We start from the raw sequence: 27,274 nt of genomic DNA on the forward strand, positions 1-27,274 counted from the left end.
GGTCCTGGCAGATTGGCTGCCGGCCTGGCCGCGAGCAGGAGGAATCCATGCCGGGGCTGGTTAACCAAACACCACCTAAGCCCAGGGTGCTGGGGGCCAGAGCTTGGCTTCAGACCTTCTTCTCTATCAGCAGGAGCCCTTCTGGCTCTGCCATGCAGGGTGAAGCTTGAAGAGCATCCAGTGCGACAGCCCTGCTCTACTTAGGTGGGGATTGCATCCTTCCATTCCCAGGGATGGAGTGGGATACAGTGAGGAATCACAACAAACCCTGCCCAGAGACCTGGGCTACACATCTGCCAGCAGTGGGGACATGCTGCTTGCATAAGGGACAGTGGGATGATGTCCCCATCGCTCCATGCACCCAACCCTGGGCTGCCCACAGGGTATGGAGGAACGGAAACATTCCCTCCGGATGCGGCCCCTGCCTCCTCCTGGATACCAGCCCAGCATTCCTCCTTAATTAATGCTCTTTATTACCTGACTGTAACGATAACCAGTCGCTCCCAGCAAAGGGGCTGCTGTAACCTGAGTGGGACACCAGTCACTCCCCCAGCTCCCCCACAAGTGCTCTCAGGACCACCCCAGATTGAAGCCCTGATTGTCCAAGGCACCCAAAGGGGCCCCCAGGCCCCCTCTCTGAACCACAGTGTGGTGTCTCCATGGGGTGAGAAGGGGCTCACCCCAAGCCCTCTATCATCTTCCTTCAGCCCCTCCAGGACAGTCTGCTGGTGGGGGAAACCTCTACATGGTGTCAATACGTGCAACTTCAGGGGCCTTGGCTTGATCTGATGCTGATGGAGCTATCCTGAGCTACACCGGCTGGTTACTCACTCCTAAAACTACTAGTAGCTTCAGTTGTATTAGAACAACCTGGTCCCACTCTCACACAAACACATTTCCCATCACAGAAGGTAGGATTGTCCCAGTTGATGCAGAGTACTGCCACCACCCTGTGTCCCACCTCTGTCCCATCACCAAGGACAGCCCTGCCCCTCCGAAGCAATGGGGCCACTCGTGCATCCCTTGTTCATGCTGGAGCAGAAAACCCAAGGTCCAAGTCACACCACAACCATGGCCAAGGCTGAGCTCGGGGAGCCCATGGGACAAAATCCTGGGGGAAACACCACACAGGGCTAAGGACATTCATGAGAACTCAAGCGAAAAGCATTCCAGGGTCTCTAGGGCCAGGAAAACCCTGGAGCAACAACCTGGCTGAGCAGCCAGTGGCAAAACAGAGTCATGAACCACACCACACCAGCATGATGTACAACCAAACCATCACCATCCCACAGCCCAGTGCTCACACTGGGTACCACCATCTACGGCAGCATCTCCGTGTCTCCTGGAAAGCTCCCTCCTGCTCTCATACAGGTCCACAATTCCTCAGCTACGTGCACAGGAGAATATATGTGACAAAACGCCTTTGGTTAAGCTAGGAAGTGTCCTTAACCATGTAACACATCCTGGCTCCAGCCCACAGCCACCCTCACTCCTGTACCTGCTGTGCAGTGTTGCTGTTCCTGATGTACGAGCAGAAGGGGATATGAATCAGTACATATGCCCTGTGTAGGTGTATATATAGAGGGATAATGCCCTCTCTCCATCTCCTAGGCCTCGGGGAGGACAAGACGTGTGGCGGAGACATCCCAAAACAGAATAGACATGAGGAGCAAGAGGAAATTATCCCACTGTGTCCCAGCAGGGCATGGGCACGTCCCTCATGGCGAGCCCTGCAGGAAAAGGCAGAGAGCTCCATGCAGAAGAGATGAGTGAGCATCATCCTCCCTCCCAAAACTTCCTGAGCTCTTTCTACTCCCTCCTTCCTCCTTGCCTCTCCACCAACCTCTCAGCATCTTCTCCCCTGTCGTAGCACCTCCTGAATCTCCCCATCTCCCTTCATCCCTTCCCTCCCTGAGCCGTTATCCCTCCAGACCCTCCTGAGTCCCTTCTCCATCCAGCTCTCCACCCTTGTCCTGGCCTTTCCTCCGCCCTTGCCAGCTGTGAACCTTGGCATGGATACAGCCATTGTCCTCGGGGCACTGGGGCCGAGGAGGAGGAGGGGAAGGTGTGAGAGGGGACACAGTGGAGCATTTGTGCCTGTCCCCGCAGCCGTCAATGCCCTGCTTGTCCATTCATGCACTAGGATGGCAGGAACAGCAGCACCCACACAAGCCTTGCCATTTGGCGGGGTCCAAGGTGCCTGCCCAGGGGGGCACATTGCCCTGTTTGTTTGGAGTCCCACAGAGGCAGAAGACAACGCCTTTATCTGCCTCTCTGGAGGGTGCCGGAGGGATGGCAGTGGGGATAACAGCACCAGAGAAGTTCACTTCAGCTGGCATCTCCCATGTTGGAGGTACCACTGGCTCTGTGATACTCCTATCTCCATTCCCTGGCTGAAGAGGAAGATTGGAATCATAGAATAGGTTGGGTTGGAAGGGACCTTAAAGCTCATCCAGTTCCAATCCCCTGCCACGGGCAGGGACACCTTCCACTAGAGCAGGTTGCTCCAAGCCCCTGTGTCCAACCTGGCCTTGAACACTGCCAGGGATGGGGCAGCTTCTCTGGGCATCGTGTGCCAGCGCCTCAGCACCCTCACAGGGAAGAACTTCTGCCTTGTATCTAACCTGAACTTCCCCTGTTTGAGGTTGAACCCACCACCCCTTGTCCTATCACTCCAGTCCCTGATGAAGAGTCCCTCTCCAGCATCCTTGTAGCCTCCTTCAGATACTGGAATGCTGCTATGAGGAATGGGGAAAGGCTTTTCAGCACAGCCTCACCTGATCACAGCACACCAGACACCCCATTTCACCACGCTTAGTGAGCTGCACTTAAAGGACTGGACAGTAAATAAGGAGACATAAGCCTGCTCTTGTGTGCTCCTCTCTGCAGTCCACTAACTCAACCTAGATTGCAAGTTTTGGGGGACAGGAGTGGCCCTCTTCTACTGGGGGACAATGAAGACTGAGAGAGGAACAGGGATGTGACAAGGCTGATGGCAGATGCCTGAGCAATGCCAGTGCTGCTCTGCTACTGCCAGGGAAAGAGCCCAGGGGCACAGTCCCCAGACAGTGAACTCACGGCAATGCCACCAACACCATCAGACTGTGGCTCCTGGAATGGCTCTTGGGATATATGGAGATTCAGAAGCTGCTTTGGAGACCACTTTCATCCCAGTTCTGAAGAGTCAACTCCATATACATATTGGGGAATCAGGATTTGGAGCTGAGCTGCCACTCCTGGAACCCCCCCAGCACAGAACAATCCTTAGGCAGAAAGATTAATAATCAAACAGCACCAGAACACAAGCCCAAGCAGCCAAGCAACGCCTGGAACACCACGTCCAGGTCGGGTGCTCCGTTCCTCCCTTCTAACTGGGAGGCAACAAGGTCTCTCCTGTCCAGTCTGGAAGGCCTCCAGAGGAGACTGAGTGGAAGAAAGCAGAGGGATTTATCTAGATGGGGCTTATGCCAGTGCTTGGGCAGGGCGAGCACCACGTTTGTTGCAACCAACACTGAGCTTTTACAAGCAGGAGGTCAGGTCATCAGGCTTTTCCTTCTTCTCACACAGCTGGGATGTGCATCCGCACAGCTCTTGCTCTCAGTGCTACACTGCAACAGAGTTTACTCCAGAATTAGCTCCTTAGAAGATCACAAAGGGCTCCAAAAGCTTCTTATACCATTGGGTTTCCGCTACCATCACTGCAGTAAGTCCTTATCTACCTCTAATGGCACAAACCTCCCAAGACCCAAGCCCACTTCCCGCGAGCTAAAAGCAGAATGCAACCAAGAAGTGGATCAGCCAGGGACACAGGTACAAGGCAATCATATAATCCCAGCCTGGTTTGGGTTGAAGGGACCTTAAAGCTCATCCAGTCCCAACCCCCTGCCACAGCCAGCAACACCTTCCACTAGAGCAGGTTGCTCCAAGCCCCTGTGTCCAACCTGGCCTTGAACACTGCCAGGGATGGGGCAGCCACAGCTTCTCTGGGCACCCTGTGCCAGCGCCTCAGCACCCTCACAGGGAAGAGCTTCTGCCTCAGAGCTCATCTCAACCTCCCCTCTGGCAGGTTAAAGCCATTCCCCTTGTCCTGTCCCTACATCCCTTGGCCAAAGCCCCTCTCCAGGTTTCCTGGAGCCCCTTTAGGCACTGGAGCTGCTCTAAGGTCTCCCCTTCAGGAGCCTTCTCTTCTCCAGGCTGCCCCAGCCCAGCTCTCTCAGCCTGGCTCCAGAGCAGAGCTGCTCCAGCCCTCGCAGCATCTCTGTGGCCTCCTCCAGACTCGCTCCAACAGCTCCACATCCCTCTTCTGTTGTTGCCCCAGAGCTGGACTCAGGTCTCCATCTTAAGCCAATACCAACAGTTACACCCCTGAATCACACCAACCACAGAATTTTACTCAGTGTTCCCCACCAAACCATCCTTTGGACAGGTGCAATTGGGAATTAGGCTTCAGCCTAACTCCTGAGGAAGGGGCACACTAATCCATTCCCATCCTTTAGTTCCTCACCTTGGCCTGCACCATGTGTCTCCATACCCTTAACAACCAGACTAAAGAACCCTCTGCTCTAAGGAAGCTACTTCTGCACAAGGTGTTTGTGGACTTGCTCCATCACCTTCATGCTCTGCCTTTTCCCAAGCTAAGCAAAGCTTCTCTAGTCCCCACAAGTAATGATGTCATTAAAATAAGTATTAAAATAAGATATCCCATGAGATTACTGCCATCCTGGCTATACCTGTCTAGGTTTCAGAGTGATACTGAGCTTTGTTTCATAAAGACAACCCTGGTGTTTGCATTGTCTGACTAAGTGTGAGCTGTCTCCTGCCCTGGAACATAGCTCCTGCACCAGGGATTTAGCAAACACTTACCAGACAATACAAATCAGATACCAACCGTGCTGCTTGGATCCCATCCACCCTGTGAGCTCTCTGTGTGTTCTGGGTCTCACTTCAAAGCAATGAGCACAAACCAAGGGGGAAGGAGCCTGGCACGCTGCTCAAGGATGCTGTTGGGGAGGGAAAGCACATGGAGGAAAGGATGAAGAGGTCGCTCCAGGCACAGGGAGGTGGGAGGCACTGGCTGCACACATTCCTGCAGGCAGAACAGCTCCTCTTGATGAGCAGAATGAGGTGTCTCCATATGTTAGACAAGTAGAGGCAAACGGGACTCAAATAAGGGTGAGATGTGCCTGAAGCAAGATAAACCTCATGGCAGCACTGCCTGAGCTGTGGTTGCAGAAGCACAAAGGATGGAGGATGATGGTAAGACCTTCATAAAGGACTGAGAAGAGAAGGCTCTGGGAAGACCTTAGAGCAGTTCCCAGTGCCTGAAGGGGCTACAAGAAACCTGGAGAGGGGCTTTGGACAAGGGTCTGTAAGGACAGGCCAAGGGGAATGGCTTTAACCTGCCAGAGGGGAGATTGAGATGAGCTCTTAGGCAGAAGCTCTTCCCTGTGAGGGTGCTGAGGCGCTGGCACAGGGTGCCCAGAGAAGCTGTGGCTGCCCCATCCCTGGCAGTGTTCAAGGCCAGGTTGGACACAGGGGCTTGGAGCAACCTGCTCTAGTGGAAGGTGTCCCATGGCAGGGGGGTGAAACTGGGTGAGCTTCAAGGTCCCTTCCAATGCAAATCAGTCTGGGATTCCATGACTGAGCTCAGAAGAGATGCATGAGGGTCAGGACCGAGAGCCCTCTCCTGGTCCCTGGCCTGAGCAGAGCTCTGGTACCCATCCCTCTTCCACTCCCATCATCACAGAAGACCACAGGCAGGAGCTGCTGCTGCTTCCCAACACTTCTCACCCAGCTCCTTCCACCAGCTCACACATTGCTGCTGCTGCTGTTGTAAAGCACCTGCTGGGAGAGCAGTGTGTGTGTCCTGGGTGAACAAGTCTGTCCTGCTGCCAGCCAGCACTGTGACAAAGAGCCAAGTGATGAGGGAAGAGTGGAAATTACACCAATTGCATGAGTCATTAGATCAATAGATTAAAAGACCTCTTAGAGCCTTCTGTCCAGGCCAGCATAAGGTCATTCATTCCCAGCTCACTCCTTGGGGCTCTGCCTTGTGTGTCTGGACTTCCAGCACTTCCCTTTGGGAGATGATGCTGCAGCCCCACACTCCTCCGAACCCGACCTGAATGCTGCCTTTCTTATCTCCACTCAGCACCAGTATCCCATGTGCTAAACACAGCAAAGATTTCACAGCTGGGCCATTCACCATCTTCTAACCACAGGCAAACTCCTCCAGTCCTGGCTGACATTATCTGTCTCTTGTGACTGTCCTGGGCACAGCAATCCTTATGCTTTTCCTTCCCATTGCTGCCCCAGCACCCATCACAGCCAGGAGCAGGGAGGGTGTCTCTCTCCCTTTGAATATTCTATGTATCTTCCTGCAATATTCACTTTTCATCTTCTCACTCAATGCTCGTGGTACCAGCAGCATCTTTAGGTTGCTAAATACGCTCATTGAGGTGCCTCTGTCACAACTCACCCTGAGGTCTGCTGGGCTGCATGGTACCAATTCAAATACCAACCAGGCAGCCCCTGAGTTGCAGCATTTACAGCCTTGAGGTTCTCCAATGCCAAATGACATCCTGATTAGAAACCTCCCCTGTAGGGAGAACATGAGAGAGATCAAACACAGCATCACCAATGGAGCTGAAATATAGATGTTTATATAGAGACATCAAAGAGGGGTTACAAGCAGAAACCCCAGGGACTGGTACCTGGGGCAAAGCCATTCAGGGGCTTTTACTGCGCTTCTCCACTGTTTGTCTGGAAGAGAGCATGGAAATACTGGAAAGACCATGGAAAAGGTCAAAATAACACTGCTTGGTGTGCACAAGAAGCTCTACAGAAGTCCCCATCTGGCCTGTTTCTTACCAGGAGGCTGAGCAATGGTTAAATCCTCATGTATATGAACTCACACTGGAATAAGCAGCCTGCTGGGAGGGAGTTTCAGCCTTGTGAAGGGGATATGGCAGTTGGAGTGGAAGATTTGACAGCACCAGCACGAAATAAGACATTGCTCCTAGTAGGGAGCAACAGCTTTCCCAGGGAGGTAAACCATGCAGGTCATGGAGAACCATCTGCTCCTCGTGCTTGCAAAGCACAGCCCCAGCAGGCCCATGGCCCTCATGTCTGACAGCAATAAATATGAATATTAATATGACTGGTCACCAGCTTTTAGAAGCTATAAAAGAAAATAACTCTCAGAGATGCTGTAGGAGCAATTCCACCTCTTGGGTATCTTGGAGGCCCCTCTGTAGAGCCCACAGTGCTCTGACACTACACCAAGGCAGCAAACAGGGTCTCAACAGATAGAAGCAGCTCAAAGAGACAAACCAACGTTCTCAGCACAGAAAACCACAACCACAGCCCAGTCACTGTCCCACTGTGCTTCAGGTTCTCCACATCACCAGTTATGGACAGAGGTTTCAGAGGCAACTCAGGGATTAGAAGCTGATTTTGGATTTTCAGTAGTTCAGGAACACTTTTGACAATATATTCCTATTTCCTTATCCCCACCAAACCTCCCAAGAGGGTTCTATTGGCAAAATTCATCCATAGCACATGTTACCATATTACTGCAGCTCCATAAATCATGAGCTGACCATAGATGGGGAACAGGGAGAGCCCTGACCTAATCCCACTCTCACCAGATATCTCCCTCCAGCACAGCACGTTGGGTCCATCCCTTGCCCCAAGTCCTCCAGCCAGTCTCCAGCTGAAAGGGAGCTTGTCTGGACACACAAGTGACAAACAATTCCTTAACCTCAGCAGAGAAGCACTAACATTTATTCCGGAGCTAATCTCCCTCCAAAGGCTGTAGGACGATTCCTCATTACCTATGAGCAATGTTGGAATCTACAACTGAAAGGTCACCCAAAAGGCTGTGGTGGTGACTCTGACCAGTTTTGGTTGGGAAAGCTCAGCCAAGAAGATACACAATAAGAGTTTCAGCCACCCAAAGCTCCCCCAAGACAGCACAGATCACTGGTGAGGCACCGGCACAGGGTGCCCAGAGAAGCTGTGGCTGCCCCATCCCTGGCAGTGTTCAAGGCCAGGTTGGACACAGGGGCTTGGAGCAACCTGCTCTAGTGAAAGGTGTCCCTGCCCATGGCAGGGGATTGGAACTGAAGGAGCTTTAAGGTCCCTTCAACACAAACCACTCTGAGATTCATTCACTGATCTTATGCCCAGTGAAGTTTCTGGAGCTCTTCCACCCAACTGCACCTGCAAATGGCAAACTGGCTGCAACTCCCATCCTGCCAAGGCTGACCATCCTTCCATCCCCACATCCCGATGGGTTCTCCATGAGGCTGGAGCTGACCTCCTGACAGAGAAGGGTGGTGGGAAGGCCCAGCCAGGACAGCATTGCTGTCCAAGGTACCACCACTCCACTGCTCCCATCGCCTCTTGCCAACACACACACCCCACTGGCATACACCAGATGGAATTGCTGAGCAGTCTCTTTCCCAGAAGGAAAATCCACACTTACTGAACGACCATAGCAGCCTCCATCAGTTATGTGTCCAGTGTCTGTCCCTAGAGCTCCAATCCCTGGGATCTCTAGGGATCCTCTGCCAACGTGGGACAAAAGAAGTTCCCAACATTACTGGCCTCTTGTTTCCATGTAGTTGCAAGGATACAAGAAAGGAAAAGATGGATCTTGCCCTTTAGAACAGAGCACACAGACGTGAAGATCTGCTGGAAGAGGGTGGGGGATCTAGGATCTCCCTCTGACAGGACCTTTCTTTTATAGAGACCAGCATTGAGAACAGGCAGCAAGTCAGCCCCATGACCCGTGCATGGCCCTCTGGTCATGGAAACCCATATTGTTCTATTTCATAGAATCATAGAATGATTCGGGTCAGAAGGAAGCTTAAAGCTCATCCAGTTTCAACCCCCTGCCATAGGCAGAGACACCTTCCAGTAGAGCAGGTTGCTCCAAGCTCCATCCATTTGTTTCTGTGTTACTTCAGAAGCAAATGAATTACTGACAGTTTCTGACACACTGTACCAAATCTCTTTGACTTCTCCAGTCCCTCAGAGAAGTCCTCAGCCCTTATAGACACTCAGTGCTAAGGCAAAGGCAAAGACCGACCCGTTCCTCACAGTTCAGGACACATTCTTTCCTATCAAAGCCCCAAACCAGAGCAATGGGGTTTGGGTTGATTAGTTGGTTGGGTTTGTGTTGGTTTTGTGTTGTTCTTTTACAGATGAAACACAAACCCACAACCACACATGATGAGAAGCCCCACAGTTGTGGCAAAGCACGGATGTTAACCTTAATCTCAGAGACAGATTCTCTGTGGCAGTAAAAAACCCTGTCATTCTTCCACAGTTTCAGCCGGAGGGTGCATTGCTCAAAGCTGTTCTATGGGTCAGGCTAGAAGATCTGACAGTTCCTTCTAACCTGAAACTCAGTTAAGCATCTTTACTGCCACTGCCTGGGCCTCATGAGAAAGCAAATGAAGAGGAGCAGACAGGGATGAGAACAGACAGGATAGGTCACTTTACCCCAGGAGGTCCTTAGCTACCCCAGTAAGTGTGGAGGCTCATTTCCATTCTTCCACCCTTTACCTGAAACATAAAGACTTCAGGGCAAGGCCTCCACCAGCCCAAGATCAGTCCAAAGAGGTTTGGAGCTCATCCCTGCTGCAATGCAAGCAGCAATGAGGACAAACACCATAGTGATGTGAGAGTGCCCAACTACTACCTGGGACAAAGCTTCTGGATTTATTGAGCGCTCTCAGGTTTGGAAAACACCAAAAAAGGTTTAACATGGTTCTCCACCACTAACAAAGGCCTTAAACCAACAACCACCACCCTGAGCCATTTAAACACCAGGCTGATTGAAGAAGAAACAACTTGGGGTTTAGTTCTGCCAAACCAGAGACCTCCACAAGGCTCCTTGCGGCAGTGCCTACCCCCAGGGAGCAACCCACATCTTAAAGCACAAAACAAGGACACATCACACCAACATTCTCCATCCCATTCCCACTATTGAGTCCTCAAAGCTCACTCTCGGTATGGTTTGGTTCCCAAAACTGCAGAGAAGAGGGTTTAAGCAATAAAGCCCAGTAAATCCCACTACTTCTCTCCTTCAGAGAGCCAATGGAAAGTGCTCCAGCCTATGTGTGATGTCCTCCCCAATAAGACCTTGCTCTGCACCACTGGTGGTAAATATCTGTGGTGTCTGGTATCAGCTTTACTACACATCACAGCTCTCCATCCCTGGTAAAGTTGTCATCTCTTTCAAAGCCAAACAGCCCAATGTCATGATCACCCATTGATTTGTGCCTTGACTAAACCAAGAAACTTGTGCTGAAAATGGTAAGAATTCAGTAAGAATCTCTATCAGTGATCACCCAGAAGAGGCCATGGGGATGCTGCGAGGGCTGGAGCAGCTCTGCTCTGGAGCCAGGCTGAGAGAGCTGGGCTGGGGCAGCCTGGAGAACAGAAGGCTCCTGAAGGGGACACCTTAGAGCAGCTCCAGTGCCTAAAGGGGCTCCAGGAAACCTGGAGAGGGGGTTTGGACAAGGGCCTGGAGGGACAGGTCAAGGGGAATGGCTTTAACCTGCCAGAGGGGAGATTGAGATGAGCTCTGAGGCAGAAGCTCTTCCCTGTGAGGGTGCCGAGGCGCTGGCACAGGGTGCCCAGAGAAGCTGTGGCTGCCCCATCCCTGGCAGTGTTCAAGGCCAGGTTGGACACAGGGGCTTGGAGCAACCTGCTCTAGTGGAAGGTGTCCCTGCCCGTGGCAGGGGGTTGGAACTGGATGAGCTTTAAGGTCTCTTCCAACACAAACCGTTCCATGATCCTATGACCTATGGAATGACTGGGTTGACTGTCGACAAGTTCCTCTTCCCAAGCCCATGGACACCAGCAAAATCCAGCACCCAAACTTCTCATTCTGGGCTGTAAAGTCTATCCCTACTCTGTGTGTCCCCACATTGCTGTTTCCTGTGCCCCTTCAGCCCACCAACACCAGTGAGATGAGTTCTGAAACATCATTTATCACCCCTGTCTCTTCACCTACACATTCCCCTACACTGCATGTGAAAACTCATCACCATCCACCTCTCCATTCCCACACCCCTTTCCAAAGACTGCATTAAACTAGGCAGAGGGAGAGGAGATAGACACAAGCCCTCTTACTTCCGCTACCCAGAACTTCTCACTGACCTCAGATATTGATTTGGATGGGACCTCATCAGGGAAAAGCCCATTATCAGCAAGCAGCCAACAATGAAATGGCTTGATAGCTCTTATAACCCACAGTTTTTAAGCTGTGTTTCATTCCCAACGAAGCCAAAGCACACTTTTTAGTGCTCTAATGAATCGATGTCCATAACCATTACTTGTCATAACATCAGAGATAAGCCAAGATCAAGCAGGCTGGTAAGACGTCTGGTTTCCTCTTTATCTCCATTTCTAGCTGCAATCAGCACATGGGATTAAAAGTCATAAATGCCAGCTGTGGATTCATAAGTATTGTCAGACACAAACTAAGTGAATTCCATATTCCAAATGAAGTTGAATCTACTCTTTATACTACATTCACTTCCCAAGGCTGCAAGCAAGAGTGACTCCATGGTCCTTGCCATAAAAGCAGATGGACAGTTTGCAGGACTTGGGCCTCCAAACCTCCTGGCAAACCTACCCGTGCTTTCCACAAACCTTGTCCCATGTCCACCCCCATGTCCTCTGCATTGTCTCCTCCCCACCAACCACTGTCTTCTCCTTGGGTAAGAGAACCAGTTCAATTTGGTGCTCTGAGTCTACTGAGATAATACACGGCTGCAATTTGAAGTGAGGACAAAGGAAAGGAAAAGATGAGTCCCAGGTAAAATGGTTTTAATTCCTGTGATCTAAAATAAGCAGAGATGTCCCCAAAGCCAGACCACGGCTGTTGGCATTGCACATGCCCATCAGCTCCTGAGGCACTTCTGGTCCCATCCCACCCCACTTCAGCAAGTCCATTCAGTCTACACACTGCTCTGCAATCCCAGCTCCACTTCTGCTCTTCCTACTCATGCAACTTGCAACCACTCAGGGCATAATCTCCTTCAACACACCACAAACAAACAATGAGATGAAGGTAAGATGACTGGATAGAAAAAAGGGATGAGGAATGGAAGGGATGAGGGATGGGGAAAAGCTGAGGGGGAAAGAAAATGAGAGGCTAAGAAGACTTTAACCACTGCAGTGGCTGACGGCAGCTTTCCTATGGCCACGCTGGTCTGTCACAGCAACTGGGATGTGAAGGAGAAGCACTGGTGCTGTGTTGCAGCAGAGGAAATGATTCCCACCTCTGCTGCAGCCCCTGGCCATGCCATGGGATGCTGACCACAGCCACATGGCATTCCCTGGTCCACCCTTTCCTCTGCCCTCAAATCCTGGATCTGAGCACATCGAGGCTGTTAAAAACTCCAGACTTTGCCTTTCCGACCCACCCTCCTCCCCATCAACCCAAAAGGCAGCAAAATCCACAAGAATTGGCTCTCATTCCATACGAAATCCATCATCCTGGGTCTGCAGCCAGGGCTGGCCACCCTCCCCAGCCCCACTCCCACATCTCCCTTTCCAACAGCACCAAAACAGACAAAGTTCAGTGAGATAAGTGGTGGATCCTGAGCATCGTGTTACATTTTCCCTCGGGAAGGAAGCCTTTCATTCAAACATGCCTTGAACACGCTCCAGGGTGTGCTGGAAGAAGGTGGGAGAACATGGTCCTAAGGTGACCAGACCATCCACCTCCACTGAATCATGCTGAAGATGTTCTCTGTCACTGCTCTGCAGGGCAAAGGGGACAATGAAGGGCTGGAGCAGCTCTGCTCTGGAGCCAGGCTGAGAGAGCTGGGCTGGGGCAGCCTGGAGAAGAGAAGGCTCCTGAAGGGGAGACCTTAGAGCAGCTCCAGTGCCTAAAGGGGCTCCAGGAAACCTGAAGAGAGGCTTTGGACAAGGGCCTGTAGGGACAGGACAAGGGGAATGGCTTTAACCTGCCAGAGGGGAGATTGAGATGAGCTCTGAGGCAGAAGCTCTTCCCTGTGAGGGTGCTGAGGCGCTGGCACAGGGTGCCCAGAGAAGCTGTGGCTGCCCCATCCCTGGCAGTGTTCAAGGCCAGGTTGGACAGAGGGGCTTGGAGCAACCTGCTCTAGTGGAAGGTGTCCCTGCCCGTGGCAGGGGGTTGGAACTGAAGGAACTTTAAGGTCCCTTCCAACACAAACCAGGCTGGGATTCTATGAAACCATAAGTAGGAGCCACCAGATAGCCAAATGTGCTGTCCAATTCAATCCAACCTCAACTTCCAAGAGGGCCCATCTCCTCTACGCAGCAGCCAAATCCTCCCTTGGACTCCGCACCTTCCCTGCTGATTTAACACACCCCCATTCCTCTCCGTCCTTCCCTAATTGTGCCTGGAAAGCACCAAGGAGTCCATGGCATAGATTCTCTCTCCCATATGATGCTGCCCTATGAGGTGGCGCAAAGGAGGGGCATCCAGCAAGCACCAGCTCGGGCCCAAAGCCACAAGCCTGTTGCTGTTTGTGTCTCCAGTCCCAGCTGCTCTCCTGTCCTCTGGCAAGGCACATGCTGGTTAATCATTCCTCAGACACATTTAGCTTGGTGAGGTTCTTATCAGAGGGTGCAAAGTCCAAGTCCAATCAGCAGCACTACTGGAAAGAGGCAAAGGGGTTCCCAACAAGCTCTGCCAGAGCAACGCCATCCCCAGGCAAGGAACTCCCCATGGAGAGAGGCACTGGAGGGATGGAAGCCATAGTCTGGGACCCTGTCCGAGCAGCACAGAGGCAGGACAGACACCTGCAGTGCTGCTATGGGACAGGGGTTCACTGGCCATAGGCTGGCATCCTCCTAGCACAGCTCCCAGCTCCACATCATTTGGCTTTGGTCCCCGGAGGGAGGACGAATCTATGAGGTCCCTAAACTAAAGTGGTCCAGGACAGCAGAGCCCCATCTCTTTGAAAGGCCTCCTCTGGTTCTCACTAAATGACAATAGGCAGAGAACAAGAGTAGGGGTAAAGCAGAAAGCAGACCACAGAACTATGACAGGAAGCAGAAAGTCCATGGGGAGAACTTCCCTACACAGCACTCATGTGGGGGCCTGGCACAGAGAAGCTGTGGCTGTCCCATCCCTGGCAGTGTTCAAGGCCAGGTTGGACACAGGGACTTGGAGCAATCTGCTCTAGTGGAAGGTGTCCCTGCCCGTGGCAGGGGGTTGGAACTGGAGGAGCTTTAAGCTTCCTTCCAACATAAACCATTCCACGATTCTCCAGGCAATGCCCAGCTCTCTCCCAGGATCCATTTTATTCCATGTTTACGCAGCCAGTGACATGCAGTTGGGATGACTCCGGCTCCAGAAGCCGTTCCTAGTGAATGCTAGAGAAGGGTAAGGGTGCAGAGGGGAATCCTGCCTACCCAGCACCCCAATAAGGCTCCTCCTTGCCCAGCATCTCCTTCCCATGCCCTGGCACGCAGCAGCCCTTGCGCAAGCCCTGCACAGGGAGCAGCGCGGGTCACCCGGATCTCTGAGTCACCACCATGCCTGTCTCCATCAGCCTGGTCACACCTCCAGAACCATTCCCTTCTATTCCAGCCCAACTGCCACCTCTTCCTGCTACCTCCTCCCAGACCCCATCCTGGTCGACGTCCAGGACATCAACCTGTGGAAGATACATTAACCAGAACACGGGCAAAGTACCTCCGTCCACCCGCGGAGCCTCTGTGGGTGTTGTGCTCACGTTGCTCCTTCTGAATCACAACCCACCCCTTATCAGACACCTTGAGGATCCACCCTCCTATGAGCAGCTCTCTGGCCTGACTCCATCTGGATAGCTCCTGTGCTTTTCCCAGCAAAAAGGAGTTTTGGGGAAAACAGGGAGAAAGGGAAGATGCCAGAGAAGTACCACACCACCACGCTGGAAGCGGAAGATTGTTCTATTCTGAGGAGCAGACGAGGACAAGCACTTTGGCTGAAGACTTTAGGACCCTCCTGCTGCTGGTCCTGCTGGGATGGAGGTGGCAGCTTCCCCCATGCCCAGGAATACCCCTGCGCCTCAGCAAAGCACTGCAGACCACTGGTGATGAGCTCAAGGCCACATTTTAACCTCTTGCTTCCTCTCCTTAAGCCCTAGGATGGAGCTGGGCTCACCAGCATCCTCACTTTACCTGCTCTGGTTGATGGCATGTGCTGACCAGAGGCACACACCACACTGGGTGGGCAGGGGAAGCTTGAAATAGAGGGGGAAGAGAGTGGGACCAGGAAGCAATCACATTGGAAAGAGATGGAGAAGGGAAAGCAAGCAGAGCTATGGAAGGGTGGGAAGATCCATGCTGTTACCTGCTCGGATCCAGCGCATCCTGAGCATGGTGAGAGCAGACATCAAGATCCTTCTGCGTCCCTGCTCTTTCCCTCTGTCATCATGCTGCCTAGCTCAGCATGTCCAGGTCCCAGTGCTGCTGCCTGTGGGCTTCCCTATTCCCTTAGGGAATAGTGGGAGGGCCCGGGAGGAGGCTGGGAGGCTGCTGCTGTGAGCTGGGGTTTGGCTCTGTGGGGGGATTACCAGGAGGGATAGTCATGTGTTTGTGCTGTACCAGGTTCCCCAGGACCACTCTGTCACGGGCTGGCTCCGTGCAAAGCACTGCACACAAAGCCTCTTACCTTCCCCACCGCGCCAGCCGGGCCCTGGAGACACTGTCACCCTGCAAAGCCACCTCCCCAGAGTGGGGTCTAGGCACAGAGCACCCAGTGATGTGCAGCATGGATCACGTTGTGTTTCTCACATTGATCCCAAGGTTCTCCGGTGTTTCCCCGCTGCCTTCCCTTACTCATACAGCTCCATGCAAGTGGTGCAGGAAAGCGTCTCTCCAGCACAGCATCAGAGCTTGAAGATGCATTTTGAGGATGCAGAGGGCTAAGGGGCAGCCACGCACTGGCCAGGCAGGGGGCTGGGTCAGCCTGGAGAAGAGAAGGCTCCTTAAGGAGAGACCTTAGAGCAGCTCCAGTGCCTAAAGGGGCTCCTGGAAACCTGGAGAGGGGCTTTGGACAAGGGCCTGTAGGGACAGGGCAACGGGAATGGCTTTAACCTGCCAGAGGGGAGATTGAGATGAGCTCTGAGGCAGAAGCTCTTCCCTGTGAGGGTGCTGAGGCGCTGGCACAGGGTGCCCAGAGAAGCTGTGGCTGCCCCATCCCTGGCAGTGTTCAAGGCCAGGTTGGACACAGGGGCTTGGAGCAACCTGCTCTAGTGGAAGGTGTCCCTGCCCGGGGCAGGGGGTTGGAACTGGGTGAGCTTCAAGCTCCCTTCCAACACAAACCAGTCTGGGATTCTATGATTCTCCTTCCAATGTCTTCAGCCTCAAGAAACCACCGCTCTCCCCTCCACACTCCAAAGCAGTGAAACCCTTCTCTGCTCATTCCCATCCACCACCAAACCCTCCTGCAGACACACAGCATGTGGGGACCCATCCTGTGCAATACAGCACAGTGGAGAGGGTGCAGACCTGGCAGTCCTGGGTTTAGTTCTTTACTTCAGCCCCATCCTTTCCTACTTCTTCATCCAAGGAACATGAGGCAATGGTGCAGACCTCTCCCTGCAGGGCTGCAAGGCAGCATTTCCCACTCACATAAAGTAATACACAATAAAACCCATTACAAGAAAGTAACTCATACCATTAACACACACACTCCTACGGGCAAACCCAGTCAGTAACACAAACGTGCTGCCTTGCTGATAAATGGCCTGATGCTCCCTCCCAGCTCCTGTGACCCCTCCAGCACCACACACGGACCCATGGTCACTCCATAAACATGCTTCTGAATGCTCCAGCCACTTGCGCTCAGTGCAATGCTGTAAAGAGCTGCTCCATTCCCCAAGGTTTCCATTCCCCTGCTGCAATCCAGCCCTTTCTATTTATCCAACTATCTTTTCCACCTACAATTCACCCCCAAACTCTTCACATTCGCTATTCTTTCCCTGTTTCTTGCCCTAACCCCGCTCAGCCATCTGCTAAACCACCCCCTCCCTGCTCCCCCAGCCCTGCTCTGCACATCCTTCCCCATATACATTCTTTACCAACCTCTTATCTCATAAATTAGCCATGAGAGAGAGCGGGATCCCGAATAGCTGAGCTCTGGCGTAACTGTTTCCCTGACGCGAGGGGTAGGCAGGGAGGAAGGTGAGGTTTCTAGCAGGGTGCCAGCCAAGGGTCAGACGCTTTCAACTCCCTTCTTTTCCTTTGATACGGAATACAAATGCTCTGGGTAAACACTCCCAGTGCTATGGAAGAGACCAAACTCCTTTCGTTTTGCTGCCAGAACCATCAGCATCCCACGCTCTCTGCCTTCAAGCTTCCCGAGCTCTCCTTGGCAGGATGGTCCTGGGCACTATCGAATATATTTAACAGTGGTCCTAATGCAAACTAGGACAGTGATGGTTTTCCTAACACAGGACAAGCCCATCTCAAGGATGCTCAGAGGCCATGCTGCTGACCAGGCTCACACTCACAGTATCTTCATAACAGGAGGGTGTGAAGTGATGCTCAATCCATCTCTTTCCCAGCCCCTTCCCAAATCATAGACTCACAGAATCAACCAGGTTGGAAAAGACCTTTAAGATCATCAAGTCCAACCATTGCCCAGCACTGCCAAGGCCACCACTAACCCATGTCCCCAAGAGCCACGTCCACACGTCTTCTAAACACCCCCAGGGTGTCACCCCCAGGTGACTCTAGCACTGCCCAGGCAGTGTTCCAATGCCTGAGCACCCTTTGGGGAAGGAATTGTTCCTCAGCTCCATCTAAACCTCCCCTGGTGCAGCTTGAGGCCATTTCCTCTTGTTCCATCCCTTGTTCCTTGAGAGCAGAGACCAGCCCCCTCCTGGTTCCATCCTCCTGTCAGGCAGTTGTAGAGAGGGATAAGATCAGAGCAAAGCCTTGGCCTTTTCACATCATTTTGCCATTCCATTCTTGCACATCCCAGATCCCGCTCTCTAGGAGCAGACAGCTACATTCCAGGGAAAGAAGCACATACTGAGAGTCCTCTTTATGAAACTGGAGACAGGGAACTGGACCTGAGATCATGGGAACACTCACTCACCCAAACAAGCCTTGCGCTGCAGATGGGACCTGCTGCTGGAGCCAGGCAAATGCCAGGCTTTGGAATGAGCACAGCCCCCAGCCCTCTTCCACACCTCATCCAGCACAGCCCCCACTGCCCAAACGCCTGTCAGGAGAGACCAGTTAATCCTTGTCTGACACTGTGAAATACTGAGTGCTACCCGAGCACTAAAGGATTGCTATTATATATGGTGGGATTGCTTCCAGCAGGCTCAGATCCTGGGCAAAGTCGAGCAAAGGAAAGGGAACTCCCAAATTAATTCAATGTACAGGGAGAAATCCCTTTAGTATAAGATCTCTGCTTGGAGAAGAGATGATCTGTGAGGAGGAAAAACACTTCACTATAGGAGAAGAGATGGTTTGAAGATGTGTTCCCCATAGGAAGGGAGTCGAACACCTAAAGAGGTGGTGGGTAGTGAGGGATTGGTTCTACTCCTGGATTTACGCCTGTAAATGAATAAACTCTGACAGGGCTTGTTCCTCACTAGGTGACACATCCGGAAGCCATTAATTCTGCAGGACAGCGAGATTCCAGGGCAAATCCCACTCTGTGCTCCAGTTTAAGACACTGACCTGCCCTTCCAAATCACAGAGGCTCAGTTCGGCCACGTGCTCCTTCTGAGCACCACGAACAGAGCGTGCACAAAAGGGAAGAACCTTGTTCCTTCATGTGCTGCACGAACTGAACTGAGCAGGAATCCTTCATGTAAATATTCCTCCTCTTCTCCTCTCACCCTCAAACACTGTGTTGTAATAGATGCTCTTTAATAACAACACCGAAAGGATCTAGTGCCCAAACACAACAACCAGACACAACACAACAACCAGACACACTGGGCTCCATAAGAAAATTGAGCTCTGAGAGGTTCTAAAAAGGATGTTATACAAGCGAGCAACTAGAAATATCCTTCAGGTTCCCTCACTTAGAGATGAGATGGGTTTGGTTCAAAAAAGAGAGAAAGGCAGAAAGAAAGAAGGAGAAAGAGACAAAGAGACAAAGATAAATGGAGAAAGAAGGAAAGAGAAAGAAGGAAAAGGAGAGAAAGAATCCCATGATGGTCAAGGTTGGCAAGCACCTCTTGAGGTCATCTTGCCTGACCTCCTGCTCCAGCAGGATCACCCACAGCATCCAGAAAGCAGGAACAAGACAGACAGGAGAAGAAAGTAACCTTCCACCCTGTCAAATGATGCTCTGGGGAGGGAGAAGGATGAAATGGAATGAAAGGAAGAGACAGGCAGTGAGGAATGTTGGGTGCTGAGCGAGGGCTGTGCAGGTGCTGGGTGGGTGCTCAGGGCCCAGTGGACAAGAGCTGGGCGGGCAGGAGTTAGGAGATGGGTCCAAGTGGAACCCTAAAAGTAAAACAAAGCCCCTGAAGGCTGAAGACAGGCTGAGAGCATGGGATAAGAGCCTGCATGGTCTTCCCATCGTCAGTGAGGCTTCCCATCCTCACTAATCCTGGCACTCCTGGGAATCCCAAATCATGGCTGCGACAAACAGGGAATGCTTTTCCCCTTGAAGAAGAGGAGATGCATTACTGATGCATCACACAGATGCCAGAAGAAAGGAAAGTGAGAAGTGAGCAGCATGAGCCTCTGTTTGCTCCTGAGAGCATCTCCTGTTTGTGGCACTTCTTCACCTTCCTCCTCAGGTTAAGCCCTTCCACCAGCCAAAGAAACAGGAGGGACACAAAGCACAGCACAAGGACTCCAGAGGGGACCCAAGCTCCAGGGATGCCCCATGCACACAATCTGCTCTCCATGGACAAGGCTCCACCCCAGCAGACCCCAAACCACCAGCAACAGGACCTGTTGACACAACAGAGCCTCACGAGGATGGGTGTGTTGTCTCTCACTCAACTGGTTGTGTGCAAGGGGCTCACACCAAGGTGCACAACCCACAGCAACAAAAACCTCTGCCTGGCAAACATCCCACCAGAGAACAAGGGGCACACGGTGTGGGCACAGCACCAGAGAGGAGAAACAAAGACAACAGCGCGAGGGAGAAGCAACAACACAGTCAACAAGGAAGAGCAGAGCCAACAAAGCCAGACTGGGGAGAAGAAACACGGACCAAGGGAGGCACAACAAAGGGAATCAAGGTCCCAAAGCCACGCACTGCAGCCCCACCAACCCCACAGGTGCCAGGAGCAACCAGGCTTCACTTCTGCTTGAGACAGAGGCCAAACTCTCTCTACAACCACTTTTCCACCCTTGGTTTAGGTAAAAGCTGCTGTTGGTTTGATGTGAAGGAGGCTGATTCGCAGCCCAAAGGGGTTTGGGCTGTGGCTGGACACTGATGGTGTGGGGTTTGCTGCCGGAGGAGCTATCTTCTCCACCAGAGTGAATTCCCCAGCGAAGCACACAGTGGAGAACCCACTTCCAGCACCCTGAACCCCAGCCCATAGCTGGGGACAAGTCATGAGGCTGTAGCAAGGGGAGAGGGTGGCAGGAGTTTGACCCCATGGGGATGCCCACTATCCACACACCCCAGCTCCTATGAGGACCAGTGAGGGCCACTCCGAGGTCCTCACTGGGGTGGTGGTGGTGTGCATCTAACACAACACAACGCACCCAGCAGCCCCCGGAGCACCATGTGCACCGCAGGGCGCACCCCGGCACCGGGACCTGCCCCAGCCCCAGGCTCAGCCCTTACCTTCAAAGAAGCGCTGCAGAGCCTCCGTCTCGTCCACCACCTCCATGGCTGTGCCATGCACCGGGCGGCCGCCTCAGTGTCCGCGCCCGCAACGGGGCATCCCCCGGCTCCCTGCGCTCCGTGCTCCGCTCCCCGCCGCCGTCCTCAGCCCCCGCGGCGGGGTCCCGGTGCCGCTGCCGGCACCGAGCGCGGCCGCCCGCAGCCCATCGGCCTCCGCCGCTGCCCGCCCAGCGCTGCCCCCAAACTTGGGCTGCTGCGGGCGCTCCTCCCCTCCGCTCCTCCTCCTCTTCCTCCTCCTTCGCTTCCTCCTCCTGCCGGCAGGGAGAGCTCGTCCGGCCCTGGGGCTCCCCCGAGGGACGGTTCCCCCTGAAACCGGGTCCTTGTGTCCCCCCCCAAAAGTGCCTTTTCCCACTATAAAAGCCCCAGTTCTCAAACCCGAACCCGGGTCCTTGCCCCCCCAAAAGTGCCTTTTCCCACCAGTTCTCAAACCCAACCACAACCCACCCCCCTAAACCCAAATCCCACCCTCAATCCCCACACCCCGGCACTGGGGGAAGGGCCACTTGTGTTTTCTTGCCCAGATGTGGCCACAATCACTCCTAATACCCCCCGAAATCAAATAAATAACAGTACAGTATCTAAATGAAGTTACAGTGATGTGACCACAGTTCACCAAACGCGGAGCCCCTGCCAGGCCAACACTGTGGGGCCATTCTCTTCGGGGCAGATAAAGCACACAATGAGGTTTTGTCCAGCCCCACAACCCAATTCAGAAGGGCAGATTCTCTTAGATATATAAATATATTTTCCCAGCCCTCACAGCTGTGCAGTGACCAATTCTTCTCTAGGGAGGGGAGAGGGACCGAGGTTTGGGGATAGTAATAGGTCTATTATGTCGGGGATGGAGAGAAAGAGCTCAACAGCCCTTTTTTCTTCTCTTTCTCCCTGTCTCTTTCCATTAAGACAATTGTTATTCTCTGTTCCCCCACACCCCTTGTTCCTGGGCACACAAACCCACCTCCCCCATCTCTGGGAACAAGCTGCGTGGGAAGGAAGTAGATTTGTTCTTGCTGGCCCCAAATCCAGTCAGTTCCAAGTCAGACATTAGGCCTGAGATCAGATGAGACCCCAGAGCTAAATGCTCCTGCTACAGTTCAAGCCCTGACCTTCGGTCCCCCATCCTCACAACAACATGTTATCCCTGCTCAGCATAAGCATCCTGGGTGAAGATGGTGGAAACAGAGTTCCCAGCGACACACAGCCCTGGACACCCACATTACACCTGAGAACGCAATAGACTGTGTTCACAGTGGATTCTGCCCCTTTACTCCACCCTGGGGAGACCACCCCTGCAGACCTGTACCAGGGGCAACAGCACAAGAGGGACGTGGAGCTGCTGGAGCGAGGCCAGAGGAGGCCCCGGAGCTGCTGCGAGGGCTGGAGCAGCTCTGCTCTGGAGCCAGGCTGAGAGAGCTGGGCTGGGGCAGCCTGGAGAAGAGAAGGCTCCTGAAGGGGAGACCTTAGAGCAGCTCCAGTGCCTAAAGGGGCTCCGGGAAACCTGGAGAGGGGGTTTGGACAAGGGCCTGTAGGGACAGGCCAAGGGGAATGGCTTGAACCTGCCAGAGGGGAGATTGAGATGAGCTCTGAGGCAGAAGCTCTTCCCTGTGAGGGTGCTGAGGCGCTGGCACAGGGTGCCCAGAGAAGCTGTGGCTGCCCCATCCCTGGCAGTGTTCAAGGCCAGGTTGGACACAGGGGCTTGGAGCAACCTGCTCTAGTGGAAGGTGCCCCTGCCCATGGCAGGGGTTGGAGCTGGGTGAGCTTTAAGGTCCCTTCAACACAAACTATCTGTGAGTCTGTGATTCCATGTAGCATCTGAGCACATAGCTTAGTGCTACTGGCATTCAGAAAAGGCCCCCCCCCCCAGTTGCTCCTCGCTAGGTCTTGCTTACACAACCTCTGTCCTCCCTGATGGGTCACTGCGATGTTACCCACCCATAAGCGTTATTCTTGTGCCACCAGCCCTCCAGTGCATCACCTCCACATCCCCCAGAGGCAGCTAATAAATCAGAGGAGCGGCAGGCAGGAGCTGAAGCTTCGGCTGCTCAAGCACAATAAAACAACAAGGGAAGGCCAAGGCTATTCTGGGTCACTTCACTGTGCTCAGCAGAGCCAGCAAAAGAACCTGTGAACAGGCCAAGCTGGCAGAAGAACGAGTTTCTGCCTGTTATGGACCCGAAAGCTGGGTCCAAAGATGACCAAAGGATTTGAAAGGCAAATGACCCTCGGAGTGATCTGCCTCGGATGTGGAACCCTCTGAACCCACTATATTAGTGTTTGCATGGGATTCCCAACCTCCAAGGTGCAAACTCACCCTCCCCACAGCACGGCATGGACCAGTCAGTCCTCCCAGTCACACACCCCACCAAGGAGACATGAAAACCCCTTTGAGAGCCACGCACTAACAAGCCAAACCGTTGCAAAGTGGCTGTAAACCATCCTCCTGAGAAACACCTTAAGGTTTCTTAAGAGCGGGGGGAGGCAGGATAGACACAACTCTCACCTCTATTGTCCGTGCTATAAAGTGAGCATAGGAACAGGCAGGGCAATGGCCCAGAAATGATTCCTGAAATAACTCAGTGCCTTCGGGCAACAGCATTAAAGTGTTTGTAGCCAAAACAGAGCCGTGGTATCCCAGGCTCAACACCATTGCACCTGCACGGTGCCATTAGCACACTCCCCCATACTAAGTTACTATATGAGTAAGGTCTGTCACTGATTAAGATGTCCCACCCCCACTTTGCATGGGGAAGGCAGAAGCCAGAGTGGCCACACTCATCCCAATCCAAGCAAGCAGGGTGTGAAACACAAGCTGTCTCCTAACTCAGCATCCTTGTAGCCCCCTTCAGACACTGGGAGCTGCTCTGAGGTCTCCACGCAGCTTCTCTTCTCCAGGCTGAACAGCCCCAATGTTCTCAGCCTGGCGCCATATGGGAGGTGCTCCAGCCTCTGATCATCCTCGTGGCCTCCTCTGGATATACACAAACGTCCTCATTTCCTCTCTGCCAACACCCCTCTCCCCATCCCAAGTGCTTGGGCGGGAATGTGAGCCAGGGAAGGGGTGGAGGGACATTACTCATGGGAGGTGTGGCTGTTGCTCCCTCCAGTGCTGGATTTCAAAGTCCAGTTTAAAACAACCACAAAAAGAATTCATTCAGCAGTAGTTGTCCCTCACCCCATCCCTCCCCACACCCCGACCCACACCCAGGCTGCTCAGGCACAACAGGAAGGCCTTTTAATTCCATCTTCCCTCCTCAGCACTAAGCATGGATGGACACCTCGGTCCCTGTGCCATGGATCCAGCTAATGTGAAGTTCAGCTGAGCATTTGGGTCAAGAGACGTCAGATGGCTCCTTGTTCCCTGTGAGGGTGCTGAGGCGCTGGCACAGGGTGCCCAGAGAAGCTGTGGCTGCCCCATCCCTGGCAGTGTTCAAGGCCAGGTTGGACACAGGGGCTTGGAGCAACCTGCTCTAGTGGAAGGTGTCCCTGCCCGTGGCAGGGGGTTGGAACTGGATGAACTTTAAGGTCCCTTCAACCCAAACCATTCCATGGTTCTATGGAAAACCAGAGAAACCATGACACCAATCTACTGCCACTCTTGAAGGCTGCAGAAAGAAGACACTATGGTGGCAAATATTTGTAGTAACTGCCTAAAGCACAAACCTTTGCTCTTCACAGATGCCAGAAGGTTTAAAGGAGCCTATGAGTTGTAATTCAGGAGCATATTCCAGCAAGTCCCTCGCTCAGCTCCCACTACTCCCTTCCACAAGCTGGCAAGCCACTCTGGAGTTACTCAGGGGTGATGGTCACTCTGGTATGTTCCACACTGCAGTGAGGGGATTTGGACTTCTCTCGGGGTTAATGCAAGGGGAAAACCTGGCAGCCACCCTGTGACACCATCCTGGCTTCCTGACCTGGGGAAATGTGTCACTGCGTAGGTGACAGGGTCAACAACCCATCTGCTATAGGAGCTGCCAAGGCTTCCACACACGTTACATGTACTCCACAAGGGTTACTGGGTGTTTGAGTGAGAAAGGATCTGCTGCTTAAAGAGTTGATTTGGGGATGGGTCCATGGAGCTTTGTCCTTGCTCTACACAGTGTCTGTCAGGGCTTGATGCAGCTCAGCCTGTGTAGAACCTGTATTCTCCTTAGACAAATATCCCCACCTTAAATACCCTTTCTCCTTACCCTTCATCCTCCTTTGGCCTTACACAGCAAACATCTCTCCAGTGCTCCCTCAGGCAGCCAGCACAGCAACCTGTGAAACCATGGTAGGTTTCATTCTCCCCCACATCTCAGTGGGTCTCTCCTCCAAGCTGCCCCAAAGCTTTCATCTTTGTGCTACAGCATCTCAAACACTGCTGTGATTCTTCCCTCATCACCAAGCGTGGTTGTTCTGGGAGCCCCCAGATGTGCAGAACACAGGAGGTTTAGCATGGAAGTGGTGCAGCCTCCTAAACACAATGCCATTTGCTCGGGCTGCCTCTCAACCTGGGATTCAGGGAATTCCTGGTGGTTTCTAGGCAAACCAGGACTCTTGAGGGGTCTTGCTAGGAGCATCCTCAGCCTGGAGGGTGCAAGACAATGCTCAGTGAAGAGCTGCTGTTCTGAGAAGCTCTGTACCCAAAATGCAGTGAAAAGCCAAGGAGAGGGAACCCTCAGTAGTACCCATCAACAGTTTGGGGGCAAGATGTCTCATAACAACACACATCTGAGCAGGAGACCAGTTTGGCTCTGCTGCAAACACTGCTGTTGCACAGCACAGAATAATAATGTCAGAGTGATGGGCACAGAGGCCTTTGTGGACATGATGGACTTTGAAAGTTGAGGAAAAGAGACCTTAAAGCTCCTCCCGTTCCAACCCCCTGCCACGGGCAGGGACACCTTCCACTAGAGCAGGTTGCTCCAAGCCCCTGTGTCCAACCTGGCCTTGAACACTGCCAGGGATGGGGCAGCCACAGCTTCTCTGGGCACCCTGTGCCAGCGCCTCAGCACCCTCACAGGGAAGAGCTTCTGCCTCAGAGCTCATCTCAGTCTCCCCTCTGGCAGGTTAAAGCCATTCCCCTTGGCCTGTCCCTACAGGCCCTTGTCCAAAGCCCCTCTCCAGGTTTCTTGTAGCCCTGTTAGGCACTGGAGCTCCTCTAAGGTCTCTCCTTAAGGAGCCTTCTCTTCTCCAGACGAACAAGCCCACCTCTCCCACATAACACATCCCACTCACAAGCACCTTGGTCTTTCGGGTGAGACCCAACCACACCACCACAAGTGCCAATACAGACAGATGGAGCAGGTAGAGGTTCATCAGCCCAAGATGTGTCCTCACAGAGCCTCTCTCAGCCATGGCCTGCTTTGACTGTGAGTGTCCTTCAGTATGAGACTATAGAGAGGGAAGACAGCAGAGGATGCAATGCTGCCCTTCTCCAATGTCCTGTACACACCCAAGGGAGCTCCCACACTGTGGAGACGGAAGCAGACGGTTGTGGGCTCAGTCTGTTATCTCCTCTTGGCAGGAGACCTGTACTGTTAAATCTCTCCCTGGTTATTCATTAACGGCAAAAGGTTAGTTCCCAAGATGCAGAGAATACCACCATTGATTTAAAAACTGAATAAAGGATGGCCCTTGGCAAGGGACACCCATACTGGGAGACCTCTGCATCACTAGAGAGCAGCAGAATCACAAGCACAAGGGCTCAAATTAGCACCACTGGGATTGAGAACAAAGGGAGAAGAGAAAACTTCCACAAGAAAAGATTATTCCAAACCTTTCGGGGCAGGTTGGAAAGGAGCACCCCACAGAGCTTGTGCCAGATCACAGTACATAGAATCCCAGCCTGGTTTGTGTTGGAATGGACCTTAAAGCTCCTCCAGTTCCAACCCCTGCCACGGGCAGAGCTGGATCAGGACTGCAGGGGGGGTGTCCCCAGAACGCAGCAGAAGGGAAGAATCCCCTCCCTTGACCTGCTGCTCACGCTCTGGGGATCAGCCCAGCACACAGCGGGGTTCTGGACTGAAAGTGCACATCTGAGCCCTTCCAGCGGTGAGACCCCCCTCCAAAGGCCATTCCCACATATCTATCATCATTATTCCCCAGGCCTGCAATTCCCAGCTGCAGAGGAAACAGAGACCAACACTTCAGTCGCAGGATGCTCAGCTGAGCACTGGGAACTCCACAGATGGAAGCACCCAGAGCAGGCAGCACTGCCAGCACGGGCACAGCACCCTCTGCTGCAAAGTGTCTTGTATCTGCTTCTGCATCTCCCCACAAGGACATCTCAGCTTCATTCAAGGACATCATTGAGCCCCTCTGCTGACTTGGAGAGGAACAAACTAACCCATAAAGTTGATATTGCCTTGCAAGGAAGCTCTGTTAGTAGAAAAACAGCAGCATAAGGAGATATTGCTGAAAAGGCAGTGAAATCCAGATGCTGACAGAAGAGCCCTT

The 27,274-nt window shown here is 53.0% G+C and overlaps 1 protein-coding gene across 4 annotated transcripts in view; it reads right to left on the reverse strand.

Moving 5' to 3' along the window:
* The window catches only part of MYRF (myelin regulatory factor), a 60,685-nt gene extending 39,696 nt beyond the window's left edge, over positions 1–20,989 (reverse strand). For all 4 annotated transcript variants that reach the window (XM_030483581.1, XM_030483578.1, XM_030483579.1 and 1 more), the window contains exon 1: positions 20,777–20,989. In XM_030483581.1, the coding sequence (XP_030339441.1) occupies positions 20,777–20,822 (46 nt within the window). In that variant the 5' untranslated portion in view covers positions 20,823–20,989. The remainder of the gene's footprint in view (positions 1–20,776) is intronic.
* Positions 20,990–27,274: the final 6,285 nt, after the last annotated feature.

This window comes from Strigops habroptila, chromosome 4 (assembly GCF_004027225.2).
Source record: "Strigops habroptila isolate Jane chromosome 4, bStrHab1.2.pri, whole genome shotgun sequence".
Taxonomy (NCBI): Eukaryota; Metazoa; Chordata; class Aves; order Psittaciformes; family Psittacidae; genus Strigops; species Strigops habroptila.